Raw genomic sequence first — 27,971 nt, forward strand, 5'->3', positions numbered from 1 at the left:
CCAATCCCTCGAGTCGGGGGCAGTGCGAGTCGTCCCCCACGTCTGCGTAGCCTATAGCTCGGGACGGGAACGGCGGGGGCGGGGGGGGGAGGCGTGGCGGGTCCTGCAGGCGGCGCCGTGATTGGTACGCCGGCTCCCGCTGCCCGCGAGGCTGCCCTAAAGTCTAGCTTACGAGAACCCCAGGCTAGTGCGGATCTACAAAGTTTGTCCGCTCCGGGGCACCGTAGCGACTTTTAGCCTGGCCGGGCGGGCTGGGATCAGCTGGGCTGGGCTGGGCTGGGCTACGCGGCTGGAGCCGGGCTCAGCCCAGAGCGAGATCCTGATGGCTGCGGTGTTTCTGGTAACCCTCTATGAATACTCGCCGCTTTTCTACATCGCGGTGGTCTTTACCTGCTTCATCGTGACCACCGGCCTGGTACTGGGATGGTAAGTGTCCTGGGAGTGAGAGACGAAGGGGCGGACACTCCTGGAGTGGGGTCGCCACGAACTGCAGGGGACACAGGAGCCAGAGGGCCGCGGGCCTGAGGACGTCGGGGATCCGCTGTCCCCCGGTGCCGAGGACTCCGACTTTCTCTGGGAGGAAAACAAGGTGGACGCTGCACCTGCGTCACTGCCCAGCATCACCGTTTGGTCCGCGTCACTTGGGGCACCTTGGGGTGGTACCAGATTGGGGTGTTTTACTCAGCTTTGTTTCTAGGCGATAAAGCAGCCAGGAAGGGCTTGGTCTCGGTGTTGGGAAAAAGTGCTTCTCCGTTTGGCTTCTGCCCTGGATTCGGGCCTGCTGTGTGTTTAGAATGAGTCGGTCACCTGTGCTACAGTGCACAGACTGGATGGACAGTGAGCGAGGTTCATAGTTGCGATTCAGACCTGAATGGAGCCCTTAGCCTCAGATCTTTCAGCGTAACTTGTAACTGAACTGTTACCATTTGAGAGTTTAATGGTTTCTATGTAGATTCCACACCTTTTGAAGTACTATTGAAGTCGATAGAATTGTAAAATCATAATTTTAGAGCTGGAAGAGACTGAGAACAGGACAGTTGCCTATTGGAGACAAGGAGAATGAACTGTTAGATAACCGCTGAGCAGTTCTTCTAGCCTAGCGGTTCAATTTCTCACTTGAGGAGATGCTGTTGTATCATGTTTAGACAAGCCTTGTAAATAATAGCGAGCTGAAACCATGTTACTAGCCCGCAACAGTTTTTCTAGGCCACAGCCTCCAGAGTCCCTTTGAGAAGATAATTGTTACAAAAAGATCAAACAGCAATTCTAAGTGGATAACAGCCATAGTCTGAAGAGGTCAGAGAAGACTCTGTTGAAGAGAGAGACATGAGCTGGATTTCGGAGAATTAGTATTTTGAAAAATAAATGGAGTCAAATGTATCTAGTAGGGAAGAAGAGGCATTTCAGAGAAGGCAGCCTGGGCATGAGCAGAGAGGCAGAGGAGAACATGTTAGTGAATAAAGAAGGCTGTGTAAAACGAGTTTTAAAATAGCCTTTGGTTCCATATATTTGATTGCCTTAAAGAACACAGGCCCTTGTCAGTTTACGAAAATATATGCCATCTTTAGGAAGCGACCAAAGTTTTGACATTTCCACATTGCTCCTCACCCTACCAGCAATAGAGCCTAGAATTCCTTGCCTTGTATGTGGGTGAGGATTGGAAATACAAATTACCTGTATGTGAGAATAAGATTGGAAAACAAAGACCAATCTTACACAATTGGTTATTCTTGACCCATCAGATTTTATTGCTATTGTTCATTACATGAAAGTTTGTCATTGGAATTAAGGTGTTGCCCATGTGAGAAAAGCAGTCTTAACACAAGATTTTTAAATGACTATAATGTTAGTGTTATTCTCTTAATGAAACATAATTTTCCTCCACTAAGGAAAATAGTAACTAGTTGATAATTGCCTTATGTGCTTTAATTTTTATTTTAAATAGGCCAACTAATTAGATATCTTAGATACCAATCTTTAGTATTGGGAAGAGGGTAGGCAGGAGCCTTATGTTTGTAGTGGTTAACAGACAGACTTTGGAGTCAGACAGTTTCAAATCCTGGCTCTGCCAGCTTTAACACTTGGTTTGAAAATTTAGTAACTGCCAAATCACCCCATTTGGGTAAGACTTTTACAAGAGGGGAAGCCCATGGAGTCGTAGAACGTTTGGAAGTCTGGGCTAAGCACTGCTGAGGCCAGAAGACCATTTAAATGCCAGTCACTTTCATCCTGATTTAGGTCTAACCAGTAACCTTGAGCCTAACCCAGCCGTTCTCTCCATATGAGTTAGCTTTGCCCATGTAGATAAGCTTTTTACTATGTTTATTTGCAAACTTAAGCCAAGGCCACGTATTTATGGACTAGAAATGATGAAAACTTGGACACCATGTAGATCTCATAAAAACATCTTTCTAATAGTACCCCAGTCAGAAGGGCAAACTAGTTAATACACGTTTTTCACCCTTCTCATTGTTTTGTTTTGTTTTAACTTCGCATAATACCATCCCTATTGGTCATGTGCTTTCTCTGTCATGGTTTTCCCCTTAGTACTGCTCTGAGTTTTTCACCATTTGCTTCTTTCCACTGTTTACCATGTCCACCTGCACTGTGTGGTAGTGGAGAAAGAACAGAGGCATCTGATTATTGGAATCCCAATAGCAATAGCAAAGAGGCATGCAACTGGAAGTATAGTATTTTTCACCATGTGATGGTTTCTGTGAGCTCTGATAGCTTCTGCCAGGCACTGAGCACAAAGACACCCAAAAGGGCATTTACACCCTTTAACAGTTTCAAATAATCAGGGACCATGACTCAGTAACTACTCCCAGCCTCCTCTTGACTGCAGCTTATTAAGCTGTTGACCTCAGCTTCATACCACCCTCTGCCTTGTGAATCTAGGGCAGAACTCTAAACTACATTTCTTCTTTGCAAGCTGACTACTTATTGGGCTTTGCCAACAAGGGAGGGAGACTGGAAGGCTGGAAGGGATGAAGAGACTTGCTGCTTTCTGTTGATTTCTTTTCTTGTCTTTCAGTTGCCACAATAGTTCCTCCCTCTGGCATTAATAGTTGGTCCCATATGCACTCCCTTAAAGCTACCAGTATCCTTTCCTCAGATCTGAGTCCTGAGCTCCATAGTCTCTTCTCCAAAGTTCTAAACTATATAATTTTCTTTATTCTCTTTTCTCTGTTCCCTTGTCCTAGGAGTGATAGCTGCTTCCTGCTGTTGCTACTTCTTATCAAATAAGTAGCGACTCAGTGTCCTTTGTTTGCCTTTTAAGTTATTCAACATATGGTTAACATTATTCATATTAAAATTTCTCTTTGTTGATGCTGATCACTTAAAAAATAAAATCTCTTTGTTAAAATAACAGATGCAGTTTCAGACTCCTGCATGGACTGCGACTGGTAAATTGTCACTAAGAAAGAGACTCTGGTGAGAAAACCTTCAAAGATAGAATTTGGGGGTCGATTTGGTAATTTCTTTAGCTATTTGCCAGTGGAAAATAATCTAGTAACCCACCACATATAGTGGCATCACAATCAAATTATTATATTTGGTTGGTTGTGATAAAATTATTTCTGAAGCAGTGTGCTGGAGGACCAAGTGGCTAAAGGGCTTGCCTGTTATGGCAGTAATGGTGACTACAGGGACTGAGGGAGAAAAGAGATGGGGGCTTCTGTGTTCACCGGAGCACTAACAGAAAGAAAATGACAAAGTCAGGTCTTCAAACTGTTAGATTGGTCAAGTCTTAGAGAATCAGAAAGTTTCTGTGGCTCTAAAGCACTTTATTTTGTCTTGCTAAAAATTGAACATAGTTTTATTTTATTTATTTTGTTTTTGAGACAGAGTCTTGTTGTGTTGCCCAGGCTGGAGCAGTGGTGCGGTCTTGGCTCTCTGCCTGTAATCCCAGCACTTTGGGAGGCCAGGACGGGCAGATCTTTGAGGTCAGGGGTTCAAGACCAGCCTGGCCAACATGGTGAAACCCCATCTCTCCTAAAAATACAAAAATTAGCTGGGCATGGTGGCGGGTGCCTAAACACAGTTTTAATTACACTAGTAATAGAATTACCTGGCTTTTGTTGGTGTCTCATGTAGAATATTTATAGGAAAGAAGTGGAACCCTGAGACTTGGAATGGGGACAATCTAGGTAAACATGGACAGAGTTGAGAATCTTGAAAAAAACTCCAGTCACTCTGAGCATCCATTGTTGACAGAAGCTGCTTACTTTCCATGTGTGAGAAAATTAGCCTTTTCTTGCTTGAAGATCCTGTAATAACCTCCCCTAGGACAGTTGCTTTGCAAAGGGCTATCCACACTTAAGACCTACCTCTATTATCTTGTCTTGAGGCCCAGATCTCTGCATGTTGTGTAGTATAGGGACACAATCTGATCTGATTAGAAGTAGTTCATCCTTGAAAAGAATTGCAAAATTTTGCTAATTTATATCTGTGGAATCCTGGGAATATATGTGAGGATGGATTGCAAATTTGTTAAGCCAAAGAATAGAATGTAACACTAGATCAGATCATATTGATTGATCTGGGTATATTCTCAAGAAATTCTGCATCTAAAGTGTTAACTCATACTTGTTTGGTTGATTGAAATTTGGACTCATTGGTGGCCTGTATTTTATAAGGTTGAGATTTCTGTTTTTGTTTTTAAACATTTATTTTAAGTTTAGAGGTACATGTGAAGGTTTGTTACATAGGTAAACTTGTGTCATGGTTTTGTTGTACAGATCATTTCATCACCCAGGTATTAATCCTCCCTAAAGTTATCTTTTTTTTTTTTAAGGCAGAGTTTTGCTTTTGTTGCCCAGGCTCGAGTGCAGTGGCGCGATCTCAGCTCACTGCAACCTCAGCCTCCTGGGTTCAAGCGATTCTCCTGACTCAGCCTCCTGAGTAGCTGGGCTTACAGGCATTTACCACCATGCCCTGCTAATTTTTTATATTTTTAGTAGAGACGGGGTTTCCCCATATTGGTCAGGCTGGTCTCAAACTCCCAACCTCAGGTGATTGCCCGCCTTGGCTTTTCAAAGTGTTGGGATTACAGGTGTGAACCACCACTCCTGGCCCCAATTGTTATCTTTTCTGCTTCTCTTCCTCCTCCCTACCTCCACCCTCAGGTAGATCCCAGTGTCTGTTGTTCCCTTCTTTGGGTTCATGAGTTTTCATCATTTAGCTCCCACTTATAAATGAAAACATGCCGTATTTGGTTTTCTGTTCCAGAAGATGGAACAGAAATGTTTAGTGTCTTTTAATTTCCCTGTAAATACGGCTTTATCAGTATTCCACACATTCTGACACATATGTCTTCATTTTTATTCAGGTCATAATTTCAAATAATTCCCTTTTGATTTTTTTCCTGATCTCCAAGTTATTTAGAAGTTTGTTATTTAATTTCCAAATATTTGGAAATTTTAAATATATCTCTGTTATTGATTTATAATTTGATTCCATTGTGGTTAGAGAACATACTTTTTTATGATTTGACATCTTGTAAATTTATTGAGACTTGTTTTATAAACCAAATATATTATCTCTTTTGGTAAATGTCCTAGTGCACTTAAAAATAATATATATTCTGCTATTGCTGGGTGAGATGCTTTATAAGTGTCAATTAAGTCAAATTGGTTGATAGTGTTATTCAAGTTTTTGATGTTCTTAGTGATTTTCTGTATCTTGAACCTGCCAATTATTGAAGTGGTGGGGATTATTAGAATTTCTGACTATAATTGTAGATTTGTCTGTTTCTCTTGGCAGTTGTATCAGTTTTTGCTTTGTATTTTGAAATTCTATCAATAGGTACATAGACATTTAGGAATATTTTGTCTGCATGATGAATTGACCCGTTTATCACTATGAAATGGACCTCTTTGATCCTGGTAATAGTCTTTGCTCTGAGATCTACTTTGTCTAGTATTGATGTAGCCACTTCAGCTTTCTTTTGATTAGTGTTAGCAGATACATCTTTTTTCATCCTTTTACTTGTAAACTATTTTTGTCTTTTTATTTAAAGTAGGTTTCTTGTATGTACAATATAGCTGGGTCTCATGTTTTTATCCAATCCAATAATCTTTGCCTTTTAATTAAGGAGTTTAAAACATTTACATTTATGTGATTATTGATGTGGTTAGATTTAATTCCACCATCTTGCTATTCATTTTTTGTTTGTTTTGTCTATTCTTTGTTTCTTTTCCCCTCTTATTTTACTTGTCTGCTTTTTTTTTTTTCCCTTTTGTTCAGCCCTCATTTGCATTAGTTAAATAATTTATGTGATTTTATTTTACCTTCTTTGTTGGTTTATTAGCAATAACTTTTTTTTTAGTGGCTCCTTTAAAGTTTATAATATACCTCTAACTTATCACCATCTACCTTCAAGTAATGTTTTAAAGAGATATAGGAAAAGCATCAATTCCTGATGGAGTTACCATTTCACTGCTATTTATTTCTTTGTATCAATCCAGATTTTTTTTTTTGGTATCATTTTTCTTCTTCCCAAGGCATACTTTAATTTTTCTTGTTGTGCAAGTCTGTTGGTGATGAATTCTTTTAGCTTTTTGTTATGTTTGAAAAATCTTTATTTTGCTTTGGAAAAACAGAGGTATAGAATTCTAGATTAACAAGATTTTTTTCTTTCTTTCTTTTTTTTTTTTTTTTCCCAGACAGTCTGGCTCTGTTACTCAGGTTTGAGTGCAGTGACACAATCTTGGCCCACTAGAACCTCTGCCTTCTAGATTCAAGGGATTCTTGTGCCTCGGCCTCCTAACTAGCTGGGATTACAGGTGCATGCCACCACGCCCAGCTAATTTTTGTATCTTTAGTAGAGACAGGGTTTTGCCATGTTAGCCAGACTGGTCTTGAACTCCTGAGCTCAGGCAGTCTGCCCTCCTTCCCACCTCGGCCTCCCAAAGTGCTGGAATTATAGGTGGGAGCGACTGTGCCCAGCGTTGATCGATAAGATTTTGTTTTCCTTTTAGTTCTTTAAAGATAGTCTGCCTTTCATTATTTCTTATTAATATTAAAAAGCTACTCTCATTTTTATCTTTGTTTCTCTTTGTGTAGTGTATCTTTTTTCTTTTTCTTTAGCAACTGTAGTGTATCTTTTTTCTTTTTCTTAGTATTTTCTCTTTATTACAGGTTTTAAGCAATTTGATTATTATTTGCCTTAGGTAATTTTCTTTGTTTCTTGTGCTTGGAGTTCATTGAGATTCTTGGGTCTGTAGGTTTTTATAGTTTTCAGTATTTTGGGGAAGGTTTTAGTCATTATGTTTTCAAATACTTTATCTGTCCTCTGCAAACTTGAGCGATAGGTTCAGACTTCAGTTACATGACTGCTTAAAAGTTGTCCGTTGGCTTACTGATGCTTTATTTATTTTTGTTCAGCCTTTTTCCTTTCTGTGTTTCATTTTCAGTACTTTCTATTATGTTGTCTTCAAGATTACTAATCTTTTATTGTGCAGTATCTAATCTGGTGTTAATCTGTGTATTTTTTTATCTAAAACGTTATGTTTGGGACTTTTAAATATCTTCCATGCCTCTATATCATATGTGCAGTCATTCCTTTTCTTCTTAAACATATGGAATATAGTTCTGAGAGCTATTTTTTTATTCTTGTCTACTAATTCAAGTATCTATATGATTTCTGGATCTATTTTAATAGAGTTTTTCTCCTCATTGTGGGTAATATTTTCCTGTTTCTTTGCATGCCTGTTAATTTTTTTTTATCAGATGCTATACATTGTGAATTTTACCTTATTAGCTGCTGGATATTTTTGTATTCCTATAAATATTCTTGGGCTTTATTCTGGGTCACAGTTAAGTTACTCAGAAATAGTTTAGTCTGCTAGAGGCTTGCTTTTCAGCTTTGTTAGGCAGGACCAGAGCAGCCTTACCTAACTTTTATAAAATCAGATTCATCAAAAGTGAACTTTTATTTCATTTGTTAATTTTATTGGTTATCTCTCAGTGTTATGTTTTTGAAACTTTAGTTTTCAACCTAAATTTTAGTAGATTTATTTTGTTTTGTTATTTTTCTCCCTTTGTTCTCGTCCTCACTGTTTATCCACTTTACAGTTATTATTATTAGTTGAATATTTTATTTTATTTTTATTTTTATATTTTTCCTTTAACTTTTAAGTTCTGGGTTGCATGTGCAGGATGTGCAGGTTGGTTACATATAGGTAAATGTGTGCCATGGTGGTTTGCTGCACAGATCAACCAATCACCTTGGTATTAAGCCCAGCATCCATGAGCTATTCTTCCTGATGCTGTTCCTTATCCAACTCCTACGCTGACAGGCCCCACTCTGTGTTGTTTCCCCGCCATGTGTCCATGTGTTCTCATTGTTCAGCTCCTACTTTTAAGAGAGAACATGTAACGTTTGGTTCTCTGTTCCTGTGTTAGTTTGCTGAGGATAACGGCTTCTAGCTTCATCTGTGTTTCTGCAAAGGACATGATCTTGTTCCTTTTTATGGCTGCATAGTATTCCGTGGTATATATGTACCACATTTTCTTTATCCAGTTTCTCACTGATGGGCATTTGGATTGATTCCATGCCTTTGCTGTTGTGAATAGTGCTGCAATGAATGTATGCATGCATCTATCTTTATAATAGAATGATTTATATTCCTTTGGGTATATACTCAGTAATAGGATTACTCAGTAATAGGACTCAGTAATGGGATTGCTGGGTAAAATGGTATTTCTGCCTCTAGGCCTCCCACCAACAGTGCAAAAGTGTTTCATTTTCTTCACAAGTTTGCCATCATCTGTTGTTTCTGGATTTTTCAATAATCGCCATTCTGATTGGCATGAGATGGTATCTCTCATTGTGGTTTTGATTTGAATTTCTCTGATATCAGTGATATTGAGATGTTTTTTATATGCTTGTTGACTGTATGAATGTCTTCTTTTGAGAAGCATCTGTTCATGTCCTTTGCCCACATTTTAATGGGTTGTTTTTTTCTTGTAAATTTGTTTAAGTTCCTTGTAGACTCTGGATATTAGACCTTTGTCAGATGGATAGATTGCAGAAACGTTTTGTAGTTATTTATGCCCAGATTCCTAGACCTCCAGTCTAGGACTAAGTGTTTTGTTTTGGTTTGGTTTTTTTGAGATGGACTTTCATTCTTGTTGCCCAAGCTGGAGTGTAATGGCATGATCTTGGCTCACTGCAACCTCTGCCTCCCGGATTCAAGCAATTCTTCTGCCTCAGCCTCCCGGGTAGCAGGGATTACAGGCATGTGCCACCACACCTGGCTAATTTTTTGTATTTTTAGTAGAGACAGGGTTTGTCCTTGTTGGTCAGGCTGGTCTTGAACTCCTAACCTCAGGTGATTCACCCTCCTCAGCCTCCCAAAGTGCTGGGATTACAGGCATGAGCTGACATGCCTGGCCTTTTTGTTTGTTTGTTTTTTCTTTTTTCTTTTTTTGAGGCAGGATCTCTCTATGTTGCCCAGGCTGGAGGGCAGTAGCACAATCTCTGCTTACTGCAGTCTTGACCTCCCAGGCTCAAGTGATCCTTCCACCTCAGCCTCCCAAGTAGCTGGGACCACAGATGTACACCACCATATCTGGCTGAATTTCTGTTTTTTTGTAGAGATGGGGTCTCGCTGTTGTTGCACAGGCTGGTGTCGAACTCCTGGGCTCAAGCATTCCTCCCTCTTTAGCCTCCCAAAGTTCTGGGATTATAGGCATAAGCCAGTGCACCCAGCCTAGGACCAAGTCTTAAACGACAGTTCTGCCTGCCTGTGTTGATACTGACCTAATCCAGCTCCTGGTTCCAAGTTATGAATCTGGCTCTAGCCCTTTTCTGGAGTGGACTACCTATACTGATCTCCTTAATACGTGAAGGCTTGGTTACCACTGTCTGCTGCCAGACCGAGAACCATGAAACCATGGCATAGCCTTACTCATTCCTTTATGTTTCTTTACTTTTTTAGATCCATAAAGGTATTTGCCTTTAAACCCAGGTATGACTTTTTCCCAGCATTTTATTATAAAAATTTTCAAACATACAGAATACTAGAAAGAATTATACAGTTAACACACATTTGCCCGTCACTTAGATTCTGCCATCAGCATTGTACTGTAATTGTTTTATTACATATCTGTCCACATTAATCCACTCTTTTATCCACACATTGGTCTATCTTATTTAATGATTTTAGAACTTCACTGTAAGTTCTAAAATGTTACATATTACTGACTAGAGTTCAATATTTGTTTTCATTTATAGTTGTTTTGAAGTAACATTTACATGTAAGATGTACAAATCTTAAGTGAAACATTTACCAAATGTTATCAAACACATCATCTACACAACTTAAGCCTCTGTCAAGATACTGAGAATTCCCATCAATTTTCTTACGCTCTTTCCCAGTCAGGGAAAGTTACTTCCTACTCTTGTACTGCCAGAAGCAACTTTTGTTCTCATTTTTATTTCTACCATAGATTTGTTGTGCCTGCTCTAGAATTTCATATTAGAGAATCATACAGCATGTATTCTTTCGCATAAGGCTTCTTTTGAATTGGATGATGTTTCTGAAATTTATCCATTTGGGGGTAGCAATCAGTTATTCCTTTTCAGTACTGAGTACTTCTATTCTTTTGTTTAAATATGCCAGAATTTGTTTACTCATTTCAGTGGGGTCTTTGTCTTTTTGTTTAAAGCATATGGGACTCAGGTATCTGTGGGGTCTTTTTTATTTTTCTTTTTATTTTTTAATCTATCACTGATGAATGTTTGGAGAGAAGGGAGTGCGTCAAATAGGACCCTGACTGTGCCATCTTAAGCTGAAGTCTCCAAGTTTAACTGGTATATGTTAATTTTAAATTATTTTATGTAAGTTGAGTAAACTAGCTGTTCTTTAATTTTACTAAGAATTGAGTTTAGCCCCTTTCTTTTTCCTTTTAATTCTGTTCTGTGTGCATTGTCAGAGTCTACATTTTTACATGAAATTTAAAAATAGAAGATATATAAATGAAGAGCTATAGTTGGTGTTTTAAAAGTTCTGTTGTCTCAGCCAGGCGTGGTGGCTCATGCCTGTAATCCTAGCACTTTGGGAGACTGAGGCAGGCAGATCATCTGAGGTCAAAAGTTTGAGACCAACCTGGTCCACATGGCGAAACCCACTCTGTACTAAAAATACAAAAATTAGCTGGGCATGGGGGCATGCGCCTGTAAATCCTGGGAGGTGGAGGTTGCAGTGAGCCGAGATCACGCCATTGCACTCCAGCCTGGGCAACAAGAGTGAAACTCCAACTCCAAAAAAATAAAAGTTCTGTTGTCCCATAAATCATATTAAATAGTTTGCCTCTTGAATATATATTTGTTTTTCACATTTAAAAAAATTCATTAAGTTCATCATGTGTTTGCTGTTGTATTAAGTATAATTTATAATCTCCATATTCCTTCGGTGTTATCAAAAGTATTAACAATAGAACTCTTTGTTTTCAAGAATATGTTGATTCAGCCAGCTGAACAATACATAGTCCTTCCTTTATATCCGAGGAGAATTGATTCTAGGATCTGCACCCCCCCATATTCTAGGATTATAGGCATGAGCCAGTACACAAATTACATAGTATTTGCATATAACCTACACACATCCTTCTGTATACTCTAAATAATCTCTAGATTACTTATACCTAATACAGTGTAAATGCTGTGTAGTTGTTATACTGTATTGGTTTTGAATGTGTATTATTTGTTATCGTTATTTTTTATTCTTCCCCCCTGCCCCCAAATATTTGTGATGTGCAGTTGGTTGACACAGAGGGCCAACTGTTTTGCAGTTGGGTGGGATCTCTAATCTCCCTTAGTTCTAGATTAATTTCATAAAATAATGTAAATTGAGAGATTTAACCTCTTTTTCTGACACTTAATGCTGAAAGGAATAGCTAATGAGGCACAACAGATTTTTACATGTAACATAAAGTTTCAACATTTGTTAAAATAATATTTTTTACCTTTTTTTAGGTTTGGTTGGGATGTTCCAGTAATTCTGAGAAATTCGGAAGAGACCCACTTCAGCACAAGAGTTTTCAAAAAGCAAATGAGACAAGTCAAGAATCCTTTTGGCTTAGAGATCACTAATCCATCTTCAGCTTCAATTACAAGTTTGTAGCTATTTTCCAAAGATTTTCTCTCATTGCTTGCGCTCTTTTTTTTTTAAGCCCTTTTATTTTCTTTCTCTATTTTTTTCCCTTCATTAGTCTTTTAACAAACATTTATTAAGCAACTATTTTGTTCCAGGGCTGTACTGTGTATTATAGATACAAAGATTAAGAATTGAAACACTTTGCATCTGAAGAATTTATCACCTAGTAAACAAAGGTAGATGTGTATATGAAGGAGCAGAATGAAGTATTACAGGTGTTAATGGTGAAGTCTGTTAGGACACTGTGCCATTTTTATTGGTCTGTAGTCAAGTGAGAAATGATGTGTTATGTCTAAATACAGTTAATGTAAGGTTGCTAACCTTTTGAAGAACAATTGCCTTTTTTTTTTTTTTTGAGACAGTCTTACTCTGTCATCCAGGCTGGAGTGCAATGGCACAATCAACCTTCGTCTCCCTAGTTCAAGTGATTCTCCTGTCTCAGCCTCCTGAGTCGCTGGGATTGTAGGTGTGCACCACCACTCCCAGCTAATTTTTGTATATTTAGTAGAGATGGGGTTTCACCATGTTGACCAGGCTGGTCTCAAACTCCTAACCTCAGATGATCCGCCTGCCTCGGCCTCCCAAAGTGCTGAGATTACAAGCGTGAGTGAGCCATTGTGCCCAGCCAGAACAATTGTCTTTTAATCTGAAACTGTGGTATTTTGGTATAAATTATTTTGATATAACATGTTATTTTGTAGATGGTAGGTAACAGATGGCAGTTGATTGCTTTTGTGCTTGCTTGGAAAAATAAGTTGTCTGCAGGACCATTTAGGAAACCTTAGAATTGTAAAGAGAGAGATGGTTAAATTTGTTAAGGTGAAGAGGCATATTCAGAAAAGCCTTCATAAAAAAGAGTATGCTGAGTCTCTTATTATTTTTCTTCCTTCCTTTTTTTTTTTTTGAGTAGAATATTGAAAGATAAGTAGGTGTTTACCTCTCGGGTGAGAAATGGAGTGATACATTAAAGAAACAGTCAGTTATGGCTAAAGGATAGGATGGGGCAGGTAAGAGAGGAGTCTGAGAAGACTCAGGTTCTTCCTGTGGGTTGTCCATAGCCAGATCCTGTTGCAAAAATGAGGAGTACAGAAAGAATAGCAAGTTTTGGAAGAGAGGTAATGAATTCAGTTTTGAACTTTCGGACTTTGAACTGGTTTTGTGACAGTTCAATAGAGATAAAGAATAGGTAGTTTTAGATACAGCTCTGTAGCTTTTTTCTGGGCTGAGACCTGTCACCTTGTATACTTGCTTACATTCCAGGTTTCTTGAAAACAAATAAACCAGATCTTTCTCTGCTTTTCATCCTATTCAAGATACTGCCCTATTTCTCTTCTCCCCCTCACAGCTAGCTTCTTAGAAGCTGTTTGCATTTGCCTTCTCCTCTTACCCTGCTTCTTTTTTACTCAGTGCAGTGCAGTCTGACTTTTCCCTGTATCCCTCTACTGAAATGACTTTCTCTGAGGTCACTAATTACTACTTCTGCCCTGCGCTTTCGACTCCCAGCAGTCATCAAATCCAGTGGGAGGCTTTCAGGCCTGAGTTTTTGCTCTCTTTGTAGTATTTTACAGAGTAGACCTTCCTTTGCAACATACTGCTCCCTTGCTTCTGTGGACCATTCTTGTCTATTCATCCCTCCTGCCTCTAACTCTCAGAATCTAGTAACTGGTCAAAAATCAGTTTACTTAGTCAATATGGATCATCAGCCTTAAGTAAATCTTGATTTGTAAGGAAAAATACATGGCCTTTTTTTTTTTTTTTTTTTGAGACAGGATCTTGGTCTTCCACCCAGGCTGGAATACAGTAGGGTGATCATAGGTCACTGCAGCCTCAACATCCTGGGCTCAAGTGGTCCTCCTGCCTCAGCCTCCTCAGTAGCTGGGACTACAGGTGTGTACTACCATGCCTAGCTAATTAAAAAAAAAAAAATTTATAGAGATGGAGTCTTGCTCTGTTACCCAGGCTGGTCTCAAACTCCTGGCCTCAAGCAGTCCTTCTGCCCTAGGCTCATATGCTGGGATTACAGGCGTGAGCCACCATGCGTGGCCCCCAAAAGTACAAAATTTCTTACTCATCCTCTTTAGCTGTAAATACTGTTATCCTATGAATGATGTAAACTAGGATCTCGGCCACCCCTCTCCCTGCTCCATCCCTATGATAGATAACAATTCATGCTGACATTTTTCACTTGGCAAAACCAAATTTTAAGATATGACACAGAGAAAACCAATTTGTGTTAAAGATAGGTTGTGCTAAGCCTGATTAAAGTGTATACCCAGCTACTCAGGGGAAAGAATAGGGAGGATCGCTTGAGTCCAGGAGGTCCACGTTGCAGTAAGCCGTGATCATACTACTTCACTTCAGCCTGGGACTCTGTCTCAAAAAATAAAATCAGATAAAAAATAAAGTGTACAGAATACTGGTGGTTTAATAACCTCCCACCTCTGTGGCCATAGACCAGAACCTGCTACAGTGTCACATCTGGCTCTTGAGCAGGACCCACAGTGAAAAATCTACCAGCTGCAAGGCCTTCCTTCCTGCAGTACATTTCCACAAGTCTGAAAATACACTGAAAAACTAAGAAGAACTGATACATTGTGAGCAAAACACAGGGCACTTGTGAGCAACAAAATGTGAGGAAATCCATCAATCTGCTTTTCAGGCAGAAATGGTCACAAATAGAGCCAGCCGTGCAAGTGTTTGAGGCAAATGAAAAGATAGCCAGTAAATAGCCCTCTTAGCTATGCCTGCACACTACGTGCTAACCAACAGTAGCATTACTGAAGTCATGAAAAATTCTTCAAATGTGTGGATGCACAGCATGACTACTGAAATAATTTAATTTTGAAAATACCAATGCATATCATTTACTGTTTTTCTCCTATGGGGAAATAAAGAGAAGGATTTTGATAGGAGTTATACTTAGCAGTGTAAAATTCATTTGTTTAAACTATGTAAAAGTGGGTGTCATTAAAGATGTCTACACAGAACACTGAAATAATATTCTAACAATATTTGTGACATTGTAAAAAGTTATTTCATTCGAAGTGTAGATAGTTTACAAATCTTTACTCTGGGAGGCTGAGGCGGGCAGATCTTTGAGTCCAGGAGTTTAAGACCAGCCTGGCCAACATGATGAAACCTCATCTCTACTAAAAGTATCAAAATTAGCTGGGTCTGGTGGTGCATGCCTGTTAGTGCCAGCTACTTGGGAGGCTTAGGCTGGAGGATTGCTTAAGTCTGGGAGGTTGAGGCTTCAGTGAGCCAAGATCACACCACTGCCCTCCAGAGCAAGACCCTGTCTCAAAAAACAAAAAGACACACATGCTTTTTATTTATATTTTAAAATGTGTAATTTAAAAAAAAGGAAGAAAACCAGAGAATCCATTTTAATCTTAATCATTTAGTTCTGTTTACTAGGGGTGGGTTGTTGGGGTTATTTTTATTTTTATTATGTAATGATATATTTGAATTTGCATTTCCATGTCTGCAATATAGAGTCTTTAATGAAATTGAAAGTTAGGTACTTGGTATATATTAGTTGAGTTGAATTAATTTGATTCAGGAATTCTGCTGTCTTTTGTAAATAGCTTCCTTATATTTTAGCTTATTCACCCTGGTAAGAGCTAACATTAAAGCAAAAGGGTTAGGAAAAATACACAGCATACATGGCATGTTTGGAGGTGTTTGTGAACCTCTGTTCCCTACAACCTGAAACTTTCATCTCTTAATGCTCTGGCTTTATTATCCTCATGAATGGTCTCCTTGTTTTATTACTACTCTCACAGGATCCTTCTTCAAGAAGGTTTGTAGCTTTTCTGCCCCATTGTTTCTCCTTTTTTAGTGGCTTAGCACATTTTCTACAGTCCTTATTTTTTCACTTTTTTGCAAGGCTGTCTCTTACATTCTGCTTTTTTTGCCTGTTGTAGCTAGTCTTGCTAAAGACACTTTGAGAGACGCCATACTCATGCTGCTTCACTTATTTCGATTCTGAATTTTCTGGTTTACAGCTATGCCCCCAATTCTGTTAATGCTATTGATCTTAAAATGATGTTGTGTATGTACTGAGCTTTAGAAGACAAAAAAATACATGAAACTCTTTGCAAAAGAAGTGGAAAAAGTAAAGGGAGCATAGTTTTGATAGGGGTGCTGGAACTATCTTCAGATAGTGGAAATCATTACATTCTCCCCTCGGTTTATGTAATAGACAAGTTTGTGAAAGATTATAAAGAGTATAATTTTATAGATTCTGTAGTTTATTTTAATTAATTAATTTCAGAGACATTTTAAAATCTGATCAATCTCCAGTTGTCAAAGGTCTCTGACACTCTTCCCACTTTACTTAAGTATACAAAGTCAATAAACAAGTCTTTTAAGCAGCTCTGAATCTCTGGGACTCTGGCTTTTTTCTCTTCTTACAAAGCAAATAAACAGGGTAGTTTTATATGTTCTGTAAATTGTATCTTAAGTTTTAAAAGGCTTATCCTGCCATTGTTGTTGTGGGGGTTTTTCTTGTTTTTTTTTTGGTTTTTTTTTTTGAGGCAGGGTCTCACTCTGTCACCCCAGCTCGAGTGTAGTGGCATGATCACAGCTGACTGCAGCTGTGATCTTCCCACGTCAGCCTCCCAAAAGCTGGGACCACAGGTGCATGCCACCATGCCCAGCTAATTTTTGTATTATTTGTAGAGACATGGTTTCGCCATGTTGGCCCAAGCTGGTCTCAAACTCCTGGGCTCAGGCAATCCGCCCATCTTAGCCTCCCAAAGTGCTGGAATTACAAGCATGAAACACCATGCCTGGCCTGTTCCTTTATAATATAAACAAACACATATATGGGTATCCATTCTTGTGAGATAAACAGTAACATATGTATTTAATTTTCTCTAGCTTGCTTTTTGTAATTTAATAAAATATTCTGAAGATCATTTAGTAATAGTATGTGCAGATATTTTGATATGCCTCAATTCATTTTTAATAGCTTCTTAGTACTTCATTGTAGAGTACTGTATTTTATTCATTTACTCCTCACTGATGGACATTTGGGTTTATTCCAGCATTTTGCTATGATAACTAATGCTATAATGAGTAGCCTTACATATATATCTTTTCACATTTTTGCTAGTAATGCAATAATAAATTATTTTGTGTTTCTTTTTTCTTTTTCCACATTTTAAAATATGCATTTTTCTATTTTTTCCTTTCCTGTCTACCTCCAATGTTTTTCTTCTGCCTCGTGTTGTGTGGTACTACAGTGACACAGGGAGAAATATGTGTGATTTTATATGTGTGTGTATATGTCCTACATATGTTTATGTATGTGTAAATAAAATGATTTCCTTCCGCTATTTAATATCAAATGGAATTTTCCATTCTTTAATAAATACCCAATGATTGGAATCATAAAAATTTGAAATCAAAGTCTGCTCCAATTATCTATGCAAAATTCCTACCAATTAAAATTTTTGCTTAAGTATGATTAGAATGGCCATGTATCAATGCTACTTGTAATCTCAGACTCTGTACATACTACTAAATACTGAGAATAAAACTGGAAAAATCAGTTTTTGGTATCCTGTGGAGCATCTGCTTGTAATTGTGTATCTTCTTCTAATGTATACTCTTGATCAAATTTTAAAAAATAGGTAATATATCAATCAGAATTCCTATTAGTAAGCAACAGAAACAACTTCAATAAAAGGATATTGGGTAGCCTGTAGAATTGCTGGCAGGTTAGGAGAGCCAGAATCGGATACCAAGGCTGTTGAGCAAGGAACAGTGACCAGAACCACTCCCTTTTGGTCTAGTCAGCATATCAGTGCCAAGGAGTACTACATGTTACAGTTTGCACCACTGCAGTTTGCACCCCCCAGCAGTATGAAACACTGGATGTTGCTACCCCCTTGAATGTGTTATTGTTACAAATACCACTTGGAGGGGGGAATCGCATAGGTGACACAAAGTAAGTCCTATATAAGTGTTAAATAAAACTATATAATTTCATGTCTACTTTCAATTTACAAATCCATTTAATCAGGTCTACTCAAATTATAATATCTTTTTTTAAGTTGCAAGTGAATAACTGAATGAAGATATCACTGTTAAACTCTTTATGTTTTGGAATCCCCACTCTTTCCTCAGGGTATTTTGCATATTACATGGGACATGAAGTCTGTGATAAGCCTGTATGTTAATGTCGTAAATGTATATATTAATGTTAGTAAAGCTCAATTTCTTTTCAATGTTTTTCTTACAACAGTGATCCTGTTGTGGACCCTATAGGTTGTACACATCCACTTTAGAAGACAGGTCTATTCCGCTGCACTGTTTCTTATCATTAGGATTATACACACTATGTGAATGGTAGGTTATCAATAGTGAACTGTATTTTAGTGTTAAAAGTCTAGATGGGAGATGTCTTAGAGTCACCAAAAAAGAAAATTGACAGTTTCCAAGCTTAAATATATAAATATCAAGAAATTGTTTAATTGTTTATTGATAGCTCTCAACAAATGTGTAGACATTGAGCTTTTATATCTCTTATTATATAGGCCAGTTCCTTCATTTATAGCTGCATACCCTTTAACAAGTCCTTCTAACTGCCATCAGTCTGGCCAGGATCCAAAAGGAAGCTTTTGTTACTCACCCTGTATGATTGTATTAGAAGTTACATTAAATAATTTTCATTCTTTCTCCTTTGTCTTTTACAGCTGGCATAACCTTGACAACAGATTGCCTTGAAGATAGCCTCCTTACATGCTACTGGGGATGCAGTGTTCAAAAATTATATGAAGCTCTGCAGAAGCATGTTTATTGCTTCAGAATAAGCACTCCCCAAGCATTAGAAGATGCTCTGTATAGTGAATATCTCTATCAGGAACAGTATTTGTATCCTTTTATCTGATAGACCCATTAGCACATGAAAATTAGACTTCTTATGGATAAAGTGTTGCTAACTTGTTATTGATCATTTTTGGTATATTTTTGTTCTTATGGTTATAGTGGCAATTTACCTTTACATTTTCAAAAAGCATTAAAAAGGATAGCAAAGAAGAAATATATTGCCAGTTACCAAGAGATACTAAAATTGAAGACTTTGGTACAGTGCCCAGATCTCGCTATCCATTGGTAGCGCTGTTGACCTTAGCTGATGAGGATAACCGTGAAATTTATGATATTGTAAGTAATTGAAAAATTTGAAAGCTTTACCTTTAAATGATTTGAATGGTGGTTCTTCATTATTTGATAAGTAGAAAAAGTTTTATTTTAATTTCTGAGGCTGTACATTTGGCCTAGAAACTTTTTTCTTGAAAAATGAGGCTGGGTGCAGTGGCTCACCTGTAATCCCAGCACTTTGGGAGGCCAAGGCAGATGGATCATGAGGTCAGTTCAAGACCAGCCTTGCCAACATGGTGAAACACTGTCTCTACTAAAAATACAAAAATTAGCCAGGTGCAGTGGTGGGCGCCTATAATCCCAGCTACTTGGGAGGCTCAGGCAGAGAATTGCTTGAACCCAGGAGTTGGAGGTTGCAGTGAGCCAATATTGTGCCATTGCACTCCAGCCTGGGCGACAGAGCCAGACTCTGTCTCAAAAAAAAAAAAAAATGAAAAATGGAGTATACACCTATTTGGTTTTTATATGTGTAACAGTACCTTCAGAGTATGACTCATTTTTACCTTATGGATTACAGTAATATGACTTTATTTAGAAAATGAAAGATATATAATGGTGAATTAAGTTAATTTTATCATTCTGTATTCTGTTAATATCATTCTGAATTAAGTTAAATTTATCATTCTATATTTGCTATATAGAAACAGTCTGTTGGGAAGCATATTTATTCTGAACATTTTTAGCACTGAATAAATAAGCATAATAATGATCTAAAGTGCTCAATTTTAAGATAGTATCCACTCTTTTTTTTTTTCTTTTTTAGTTGCCTGCTTGCAGTCACCTTGTTTCCATCAAAGCCCCTGCTACACCTGTATCTTATATATCTGGCCCCTGTGTTTTCAGTAATTGTAGTAATTATTATGTGCTAATTATTTTTTCAGTCTGGTAATTGATTCCTATTACGAAGTTAAAAGTATCTTAGAGATCTAAGAGGACTGAAACTTTGACATGCCTCTGAGTATAATAGAAACTTACACACGAAATAAACTTCTAATGAAGTTGTATCATGGTAAAAATGTCCTCACACACAATTGACTACTTTTCTGAAGTGTTTAGTATAGCTTATTCATTTTTAAATATATGGTAACATTGTTTTGTGATACTTCATAATATGCAAAGTATGTTCACATCATTAACTTATTTTTTCCTTCCAACAACCTGGTTTGTTAGGACAGGGCAAATATCCTCCTTTTACAGACTGAAACAGAGTCAAGAAAATCCCAGTCATTCAGGCAGTAAGAGATGGAACAAGGGCTTGACTCTGAGCATTTTTTGTTTTTTGAGGGTTTTTTTTTTGCAGGAATATCTTCCTGTAACAAGTGTACACTGAGCTTTGGAAGATGCAGACTCTTTGGGAAATCTAGACCCTACTCATTTGCAGTTAATCATCTGGTTTTTTGGTTTTTAATCTTTTCAAACTGAAGTTCCATTGAGCTGAGGTCAGCTTATTTTTTCCAAGTCATGGGGAGCGGAGGGGAAGGATATGGGGATATGTAGGTCACAAGATACAGAGTTGCAGATACATAAGATGAACAGGTCTAGAGAGCTAATGTACACCATAAGGACTGTAGTTAATATGATATTGCTTTTGGGATTTTTGGTGCTATAGCCACATGCAAAAAAAAGGGGAAGTAACTATGGGAGATGATGAATGTGTTAATTTGCTTGATTATAGTAACCATTTCACTAGGTATATGTATATCAAAACATCCTGTTGTATACCTTAAATATATACAATAAAAATACAAAATACAAAAGTCATACCTGCAGTAGTGTATTTCCAGAACCTAGTACAGTGCCTACGACACAATAGGGGTTCAATAAAATTTTGGTAAATTAAAAAAAAAAGTCATACTAGGCAATGTTAATGAGCCTCATAGAGCTTGACAGCCAAACACCTTAGTTGTACATTGCATGCACCTTAGTGTGCATGAGAGGCCTTCTGGCTTCCTCCCTCCCTTCCCTCCTTTTCAGTTAGAGATAAATAAAACCTGTTAAGTTGGTGTCTTATATTTCCAGCCTCTTTGTTCTTGACCCTGCCTACTTGCGCAAGGAAGCCCTTCTCTCCCCACTCTGTGCCCCATCTCTTCTAAGTTTCTTGGGTTCTGTTCTCTTTTTTCCTTTGGTTCAACACAAAAAGATCAGACGCAGTCATTTTCCCTCCCAGCTGCCCCATTGGATTCCTTTTCCCTTCACTAATAGTGCTCTCTATCTACTGTAGGTGCTGAGGGTCTTTTTTTTTTTTCTTTTCTTTGTATAACTTTCTTCCTCTGTCCAAACGGAGTGATTGTGTATCTGTGTGGTAAAATATGTATAACATAAAGCTTACCATTTTAACCATTTTTTGTGTGTGTTTTCAGTTCAGTGGCCTTGTAGGCTAGAGAAGGGTTTGCTGTCAGGTCCCTGATCATGCTGGTCCAGCTGTACTTGTGGGAGGCTTGTTCCCACAGGGGAGCCTGAGTGTCTCCCAAGGGTTAACAGCCATCTTCTCTTGTGCTTTGTATATGTCTCCATGTCTGGGTCCTTTTGAATGTCTTTTATTCTCCTCTGTGGGCTCCCTCCTTTTTTCCTGTTAATTCTCACTTCTCTCTGTCTCTTATTTCTCAGATTGGAGGATAATATTGGCTCTCAAATATATTTATTGGTATATTTTGTATTAATGTTCTCTGTATAATTTTAAAAGCAAATGAAACATTTCCTGTTTCTTTATCATGTGTGGTTTTTCAGTATTTTATCTGTGGGTCAGGGACTATATATTTTTTTAATTATTAATAAAATATGTTTATTTTAACAGCAAAGAATTATATTTAGGTAGTATAGTTAGGAACCAGTTTGTTGTTTTAGGTTAAGAAAAAGGAAAGCAGGAATTGTTACTATGAAATTTTGACTTTAAATTTGTTTCGTTTTACTTAATTACATTGGCTTTTTTTCTGTATTGTTCAGATAATACATTTGTGGAATGAAAAAAAATTAGGAAGTATAGAAATTTAAGACAAAAGCAGAGAAGTGTAATAATCTGTATTTTATAATCCAAAAATACCCACTGTGAATATTTGTCTGTATCTTTCCAAATCTTTGTAATTTTTTTAAAGATAAAATTATACATTTTGTACTATTTTGTGACCTGCTTTCATTTAATAGTATATTCAAATATTTTTTCCATATCAAATATATACCCACAACTACACATATAATTAGTATGATAATAACTTCAGAGGCTTTTAATATTAAATGACAATTTTTCTTTTTGAGACAGAGTCTTGTTCTGTTGCCCATGTTGGAGTGCAGTGGCGTGATCTTGGCACACTGCAACCTCTGCCTCCCGGGTTCAAGCAGTTATCCTGCCTCAGCCTCCTGACTAGCTGGGACTACAGGTGCGGGCCACCACACTGACTAATTTTTGTATTTTTAGTAGAGATGGGGTTTCACCATGTTGGCCAGGCTGGTCTTGAATTTCTGACCTCACGATCCACCTGCCTTGGCCTTCCAAAGTGCTGGGATTACAGGCATGAGCCACTGTGCCTGACCGACAAAATTGTTAGTATGAAGTGATAACTACTGTTTTCCACTAATCCCCTCATTTTTATTTAGTATTAAAAGCCTCTGATGCCATTACTAAATTAATAAATCTTTATAAACTTGTAAAGAATATTGTGTTTTTACAACCAGTGTAGGGTTTTAAAACTTTTTATTTGTACATAATTTCAAAAAGTTGCAAAAATTAAAAAGTAAAAGAGCACCCATATACCCTGTACCTGGATCACCTATTGTTAACATTTCTGTCCTTTGCATTATCGTTCTCCCATTTATGTATGTATGTATTGATTGATTGATTAAGGTAGGGTCTTGCTCTATTGCCAGGCTGGAATGCAGTTGGCACAGTCATAGCTCACTCATGGCAGCTTCAACCTCCTGAGCTCAAGTGATCCTCCTGCCTCAGCCTCCTGAGTAGCCAGAACTACAGGAATGCACCACTGTGCCAGGCTACATTTTTAAAAAATTTATTTTTTGTAATGACAGGGTCTTACTGTGTTGCCCTGGCTAGTCTCAAATTCCTGAGCCCAAGCCATCCTTCTGCTGTGATCTCCCAAAGGGCTGGGATTACAGGCATGAGCCACCACACCCAGCCTGCTTGTATGTTTATGCATATACATGTATATGATCGTATATATTTTTAAGTATAGCGTATGTATATTTTAAATGAATGATTTGAGAATAAGTTGGATACATGATAATTCTTTTATCCCTAAACACTTCATTGTGCATTTCCTAATAATAAGGATGCATTCTTGTATAAACACAGTATAGTCATCTGCTTTATAAATTTAACATTGATACAGTATTTCATCTAATACACAACCAATTTTTCTTCTCCAGTTCAGGTTCTAGTCTAGAGCCAGATTTTGTATTTGTCATGTATCTTTAGTCTCCTTTAATGTGAAAAATTTCCATACTCTGACATGAGCAGTTTTGAAGGGTATAGTCACACACACACACACCCTATTTGTCATGTATCTTTAGTCTGGAAAATTTCCATACTCTGACATGAGCATTTTTGAAGGGTATAGTCTCACACACACACACATACACACACACACCCTTTTTGCAAATTAAAACATTCTTATTTTGTTTGTCTAATTTTTCTTAGGATCAGATCAGAGTTATGCATCTGCAGCCAGTGAGCTGCCCGGGTGGTGATGTGTCCTTTTCAGAGTGCCACCACTAGAAGCATGCAGTGTTCTTTTCTCTAATTAGTCATGTTGATTTCGATCTCTTAGTCAAGGTGTTGTCTGATTTCTCCACTGTTCTGCTTTTTTCTCTCCCTTGGTCTGTGAGGAGGCACTGTAAGATCGTGTAAATATCCTGCTTTTTATTAAAAGTTTTCTTTTTGCCTAGATATAACATCCATTGATGATTCTTGCCAGATTTTATCTTTACTGTGATGGTTGCAAAATAATTATTTTCCAACTCTAGCCCTCCCTCCAGTCAGTTCTTGGCATTCTACAACAAGCAAGAGACTTCCTTTCTCTCCCATTTGTTTGTTTGCTTATCTGTTGTCTCTGTGGCCTCATGAATTTTTCCCCAGTGTTTTATAATTCATGACTGAATTTAATTATTTTGGTGCTCAAACTGCCCTTTCTCTGCTTCCTGCCAAGACTGAGGGTTTGTAGTCAAATTGTATCTGTAGATTACTTGGATTGGTTCTCTCAAAAGTCGGAAAACCATATAAAGAAATATGCTCATGTTGTTTTCCTCCATATCCCTTCCACTCCGTTCCCACATACGCCAGTCCTTGGAGATACTTGTGTTCTGATTTATCCTCCCTTTTTTGTTACACAAAAGATAGCACATTTTCTTTGCTACACATGCTCTTTTGTACTTTGCTTTTTTTCATTTCAGAAAATCTGGAATTTACCGCACACCAGTTAGCAGAGATTGTCTTCAGTTTTTTGTTTTTGTTTTTGTTTTAACAGCTGCGTAGCACTGCACTGTGTATGCTGTGCATATTCCATAGTTATTCAGCCAGTCTCCTCTGCTTGGACATTCAGGTAGTCTCCAGTATGCTGCAGTAACAAATAATCTTATGCTGAATAATACATATATACATTTCTTAATATTGTTGGGATTGTATGGTTGAAGTATAAATGCATGTTGTTTTGTTAGATACTGCCATTGGAATTGTACCTTTTTGTAAAAAACCATTTCCACTAGTAATATATGAGAGTACATTTCCGTACAATGCATTGACAAGCTTTTGAATTTTTGTCAGTCTGATGAGTGAACAATAAGCGCTGTATTAATTTTAATTAAACGTCTTTTAATATGGTCAAGGCCCATGTTTATATCTTTTTATGAATTGTCTGTTCATGTCTTTTGCCCATTTTTCTATAGAAGTTTGACCATTTGTCTTCAGTTCTTCATAAATTAGGAATATTAACCTTTAATCTGTGACATACCTTGTGAATATTTATTCTGGTTTGTCATATGTTTTGACTTTTTTATGGTGCTTTTTGTCATGTATATTTTTAATTATTATATAGTCAAGTGTATTTTTTTCTGGGTTTTAAGTCATAGTTAATGTCTTCCCTTACACTGAGACTAAAATGGAATTTATTCATTTTCTTCTAGTACTTGCTACAGTTTTATGTTTTACATTAAGATCTCCTATGTGTCTGGAGTTTATTCTTATATACAGTATGAGGAATGCATCTAATTAGATATTTTTCCAAATAGCTATATGGTTGTCCCAATACTGTTTATTAAAAAAACTCTTTGCTGATTTGAGATGACACCTTTATGATATTTTAATACATAATTAGGTCTGTTTCTGGACTGTTTTTGCTGCTTCATCCATCTGTATATTCATGTGCCAGTTCATACTGTTTTAATTTTAAAGGTTTTGGAGTATGTTTTATTATCTAATGGGGCTAGTCCCCCTCAAAGCTCTCTCTTTTCAGTATTTTCCTAGCTGTTCTTTTGTGTTCATTTTTCCATTTCAGAATTTTAGAGTCTGTGCATGTAGCTCTCTAAACAAAAGCGTTTTCTCTGGTCCCCTTATATCCAAGCTTCTAAAAAGACTGTTTAATATTGACTTTAATTCCTCTCCTTCATTTCACTCTTTAGTCCTCTCAAAGATTCCTTTGTCCATTGTGATCACATTAAATTTGTAAATTTGAATACAATTAAAATAACCCTGCCAGATGTCAGTAAGTGATTCCTCTGCAGTGACTATGATTTATACAGATTAATATAAATTTTCCAGTTTATCAGCCTTTTTTATTTTGGTGAAGCATTTTTTTTTTTTAGCAGAAGAAAAAGTATCTAGAAGCAGTTGAAAAGCATTTTTCACATATTTGTGAAATAATATAAGATTTCAAGTACTGACCAGTGTTCAATTTTTATTTTAGATTTCCATGGTATCAGTAATTCATATTCCTGATAGGACTTATAAACTATCCTGCAGAATATTGTATCAATATTTACTCTTGGCTCAAGGTCAATTTCATGATCTTAAGGTAAGTTGTACTTTGTAGTCTTTTGTTTACAGAGTATCAAAGAATGGCCATTTATGAAGAGATGATTTTTTTTTCAGTTAGTAGTTACAGAAGATGACTGTCCTTTGCAATTGGATTTGCTAGCTCATAAATGTTGAGCAGCTTTTATGACCCCCAGTTCTAAAGAGTAATTGTTATTTATAATAATCTTTAAACTTATTTCTTTGATTTTCAGCAACTTTTCATGTCTGCAAATAATAATTTCACTCCCTCCAACAATTCCTCTTCAGAAGAAAAAAACACAGACAGAAGTTTGTTGGAAAAGGCGGGACTCTCTGAAAGTGAAGTTGAGCCATCGGAGGAGAACAGCAAGGACTGTGTTGTTTGCCAGAATGGGACTGTGAACTGGGTGCTCTTACCGTGCAGACACACATGCCTGTGTGATGGCTGTGTGAAGTATTTTCAGCAGTGCCCAATGTGCAGGCAGTTTGTTCAGGAATCTTTTGCACTTTGCAGTCAAAAAGAGCAAGATAAACTGAAGACTTTTTGAAGACGTTGTAACACTGAAAAGTACACTTTCTATTAAAGATGCAGAAATTTATGATCTTGGAACTCATCATAACATGGAATCTACAGTATTGACCATCAATGAAAATTCTATTTTAACTTCATATTTCTATGGTACATGGATGATAAAAATTAATTATTCCCTTCTGCTTAGTGAATATTGGAATCCATCTGTGTTGATACATAAAAATTCATTCAACTCGAGAAGAATGTAAGAGTTTGGCCTTTTATTAGCTAGATTTCCTATCATATTAATTAGAAAAAATCATTCTGAAAGGCAATTTATTGAATATTTGAGGAGGTTAAAGTCTTTAGATTCCTACCTTGGATGTAATCTGGAGTACAATTAAGAAAAAACTTAATTCTACTTAAAGTAATTAATTGTGTGTTCCCCAGTTTATACAAAGGAGTTGGAATGAACTGCTTTAAATCTTTTCCTGAAATACCATCTTTTTGATTTCTAATGTCCCTTATCATAGTTACATAAATACAAGTCATAGTTTTTAAGTATAGGTTCTTAAATCATAAATACAAAATATAATTCTTGACTGTTTTCAGTGTATCATAAAATGATACTTATCTATAGGAGGCAGATATATAAAATTTGGATAATAACATTTTTGGGTAATTATTAAATTGATAGTCAAGTATGATTAGATTAGCAGAATGTGATCTACCAGGGAAGATCTATAAAACCTTTAATGCCTTACCTTAGATTTCCGCCTGCACAGCAAATCCATCCAAAACTGTGTGGGGATGGTGTGGGGGTGGGCGCGGGCAGGCGTGTTATAGAGCTAGAAAAATCTCTAGAAGAAACAAATAACTATTTTTTCTAGTGTATTTTTATTCCAAATAAACCCTGTATCTTTCTGAATAGTAAATTACTTTGTTCATCCATTGTTCTGTCTTTGTAAGAATTGAGAAACTTGTTAGGCAAAAAGATCCCACCCTCTTCTCTTTCCAAGATGACTAAAAGGAAAAGATAAATCAGAGCTTTCCATGTTTTCAGTTAGAATTATCCTTAACTCACCAAGAAAGCAGATCATGGCAAATAAACTGTGAACTTCGGGGA

The 27,971-nt window shown here is 37.2% G+C and overlaps 1 protein-coding gene across 1 annotated transcript; it reads left to right on the forward strand.

Annotated features, from left to right (window-relative positions):
• The first annotated feature begins 258 nt into the window (after window positions 1-258).
• CGRRF1 (cell growth regulator with ring finger domain 1) lies at window positions 259-27,971 on the forward strand. Its single transcript, XM_012451015.2, has 6 exons — window positions 259-426; window positions 11,987-12,126; window positions 18,872-19,049; window positions 19,193-19,340; window positions 26,246-26,353; window positions 26,568-27,971. Exons 1-6 carry the CDS (start codon window positions 323-325, stop codon window positions 26,880-26,882), a joined length of 993 nt encoding a protein of 330 aa, XP_012306438.2. The 5' UTR covers window positions 259-322; the 3' UTR covers window positions 26,883-27,971.

The sequence above is a fragment of the Aotus nancymaae genome, unplaced genomic scaffold, assembly GCF_030222135.1.
Source record: "Aotus nancymaae isolate 86718 unplaced genomic scaffold, 86718_ANA_hifiasm-v0.15.2.pri h1tg000062l, whole genome shotgun sequence".
Classification (NCBI taxonomy): domain Eukaryota; kingdom Metazoa; phylum Chordata; class Mammalia; order Primates; family Aotidae; genus Aotus; species Aotus nancymaae.

Bases quoted from the DNA above. Each gene is read 5' to 3' on its own strand.
- CGRRF1 (XM_012451015.2), top strand. From the start codon at position 323: ATGGCTGCGGTGTTTCTGGTAACCCTCTATGAATACTCGCCGCTTTTC. The intron at 19,341-26,245 runs GTAAGTAATTGA...TTTTTATTTTAG, and splicing joins ACCGTGAAATTTATGATATT to ATTTCCATGGTATCAGTAAT. The intron at 26,354-26,567 runs GTAAGTTGTACT...TTTGATTTTCAG, and splicing joins GTCAATTTCATGATCTTAAG to CAACTTTTCATGTCTGCAAA.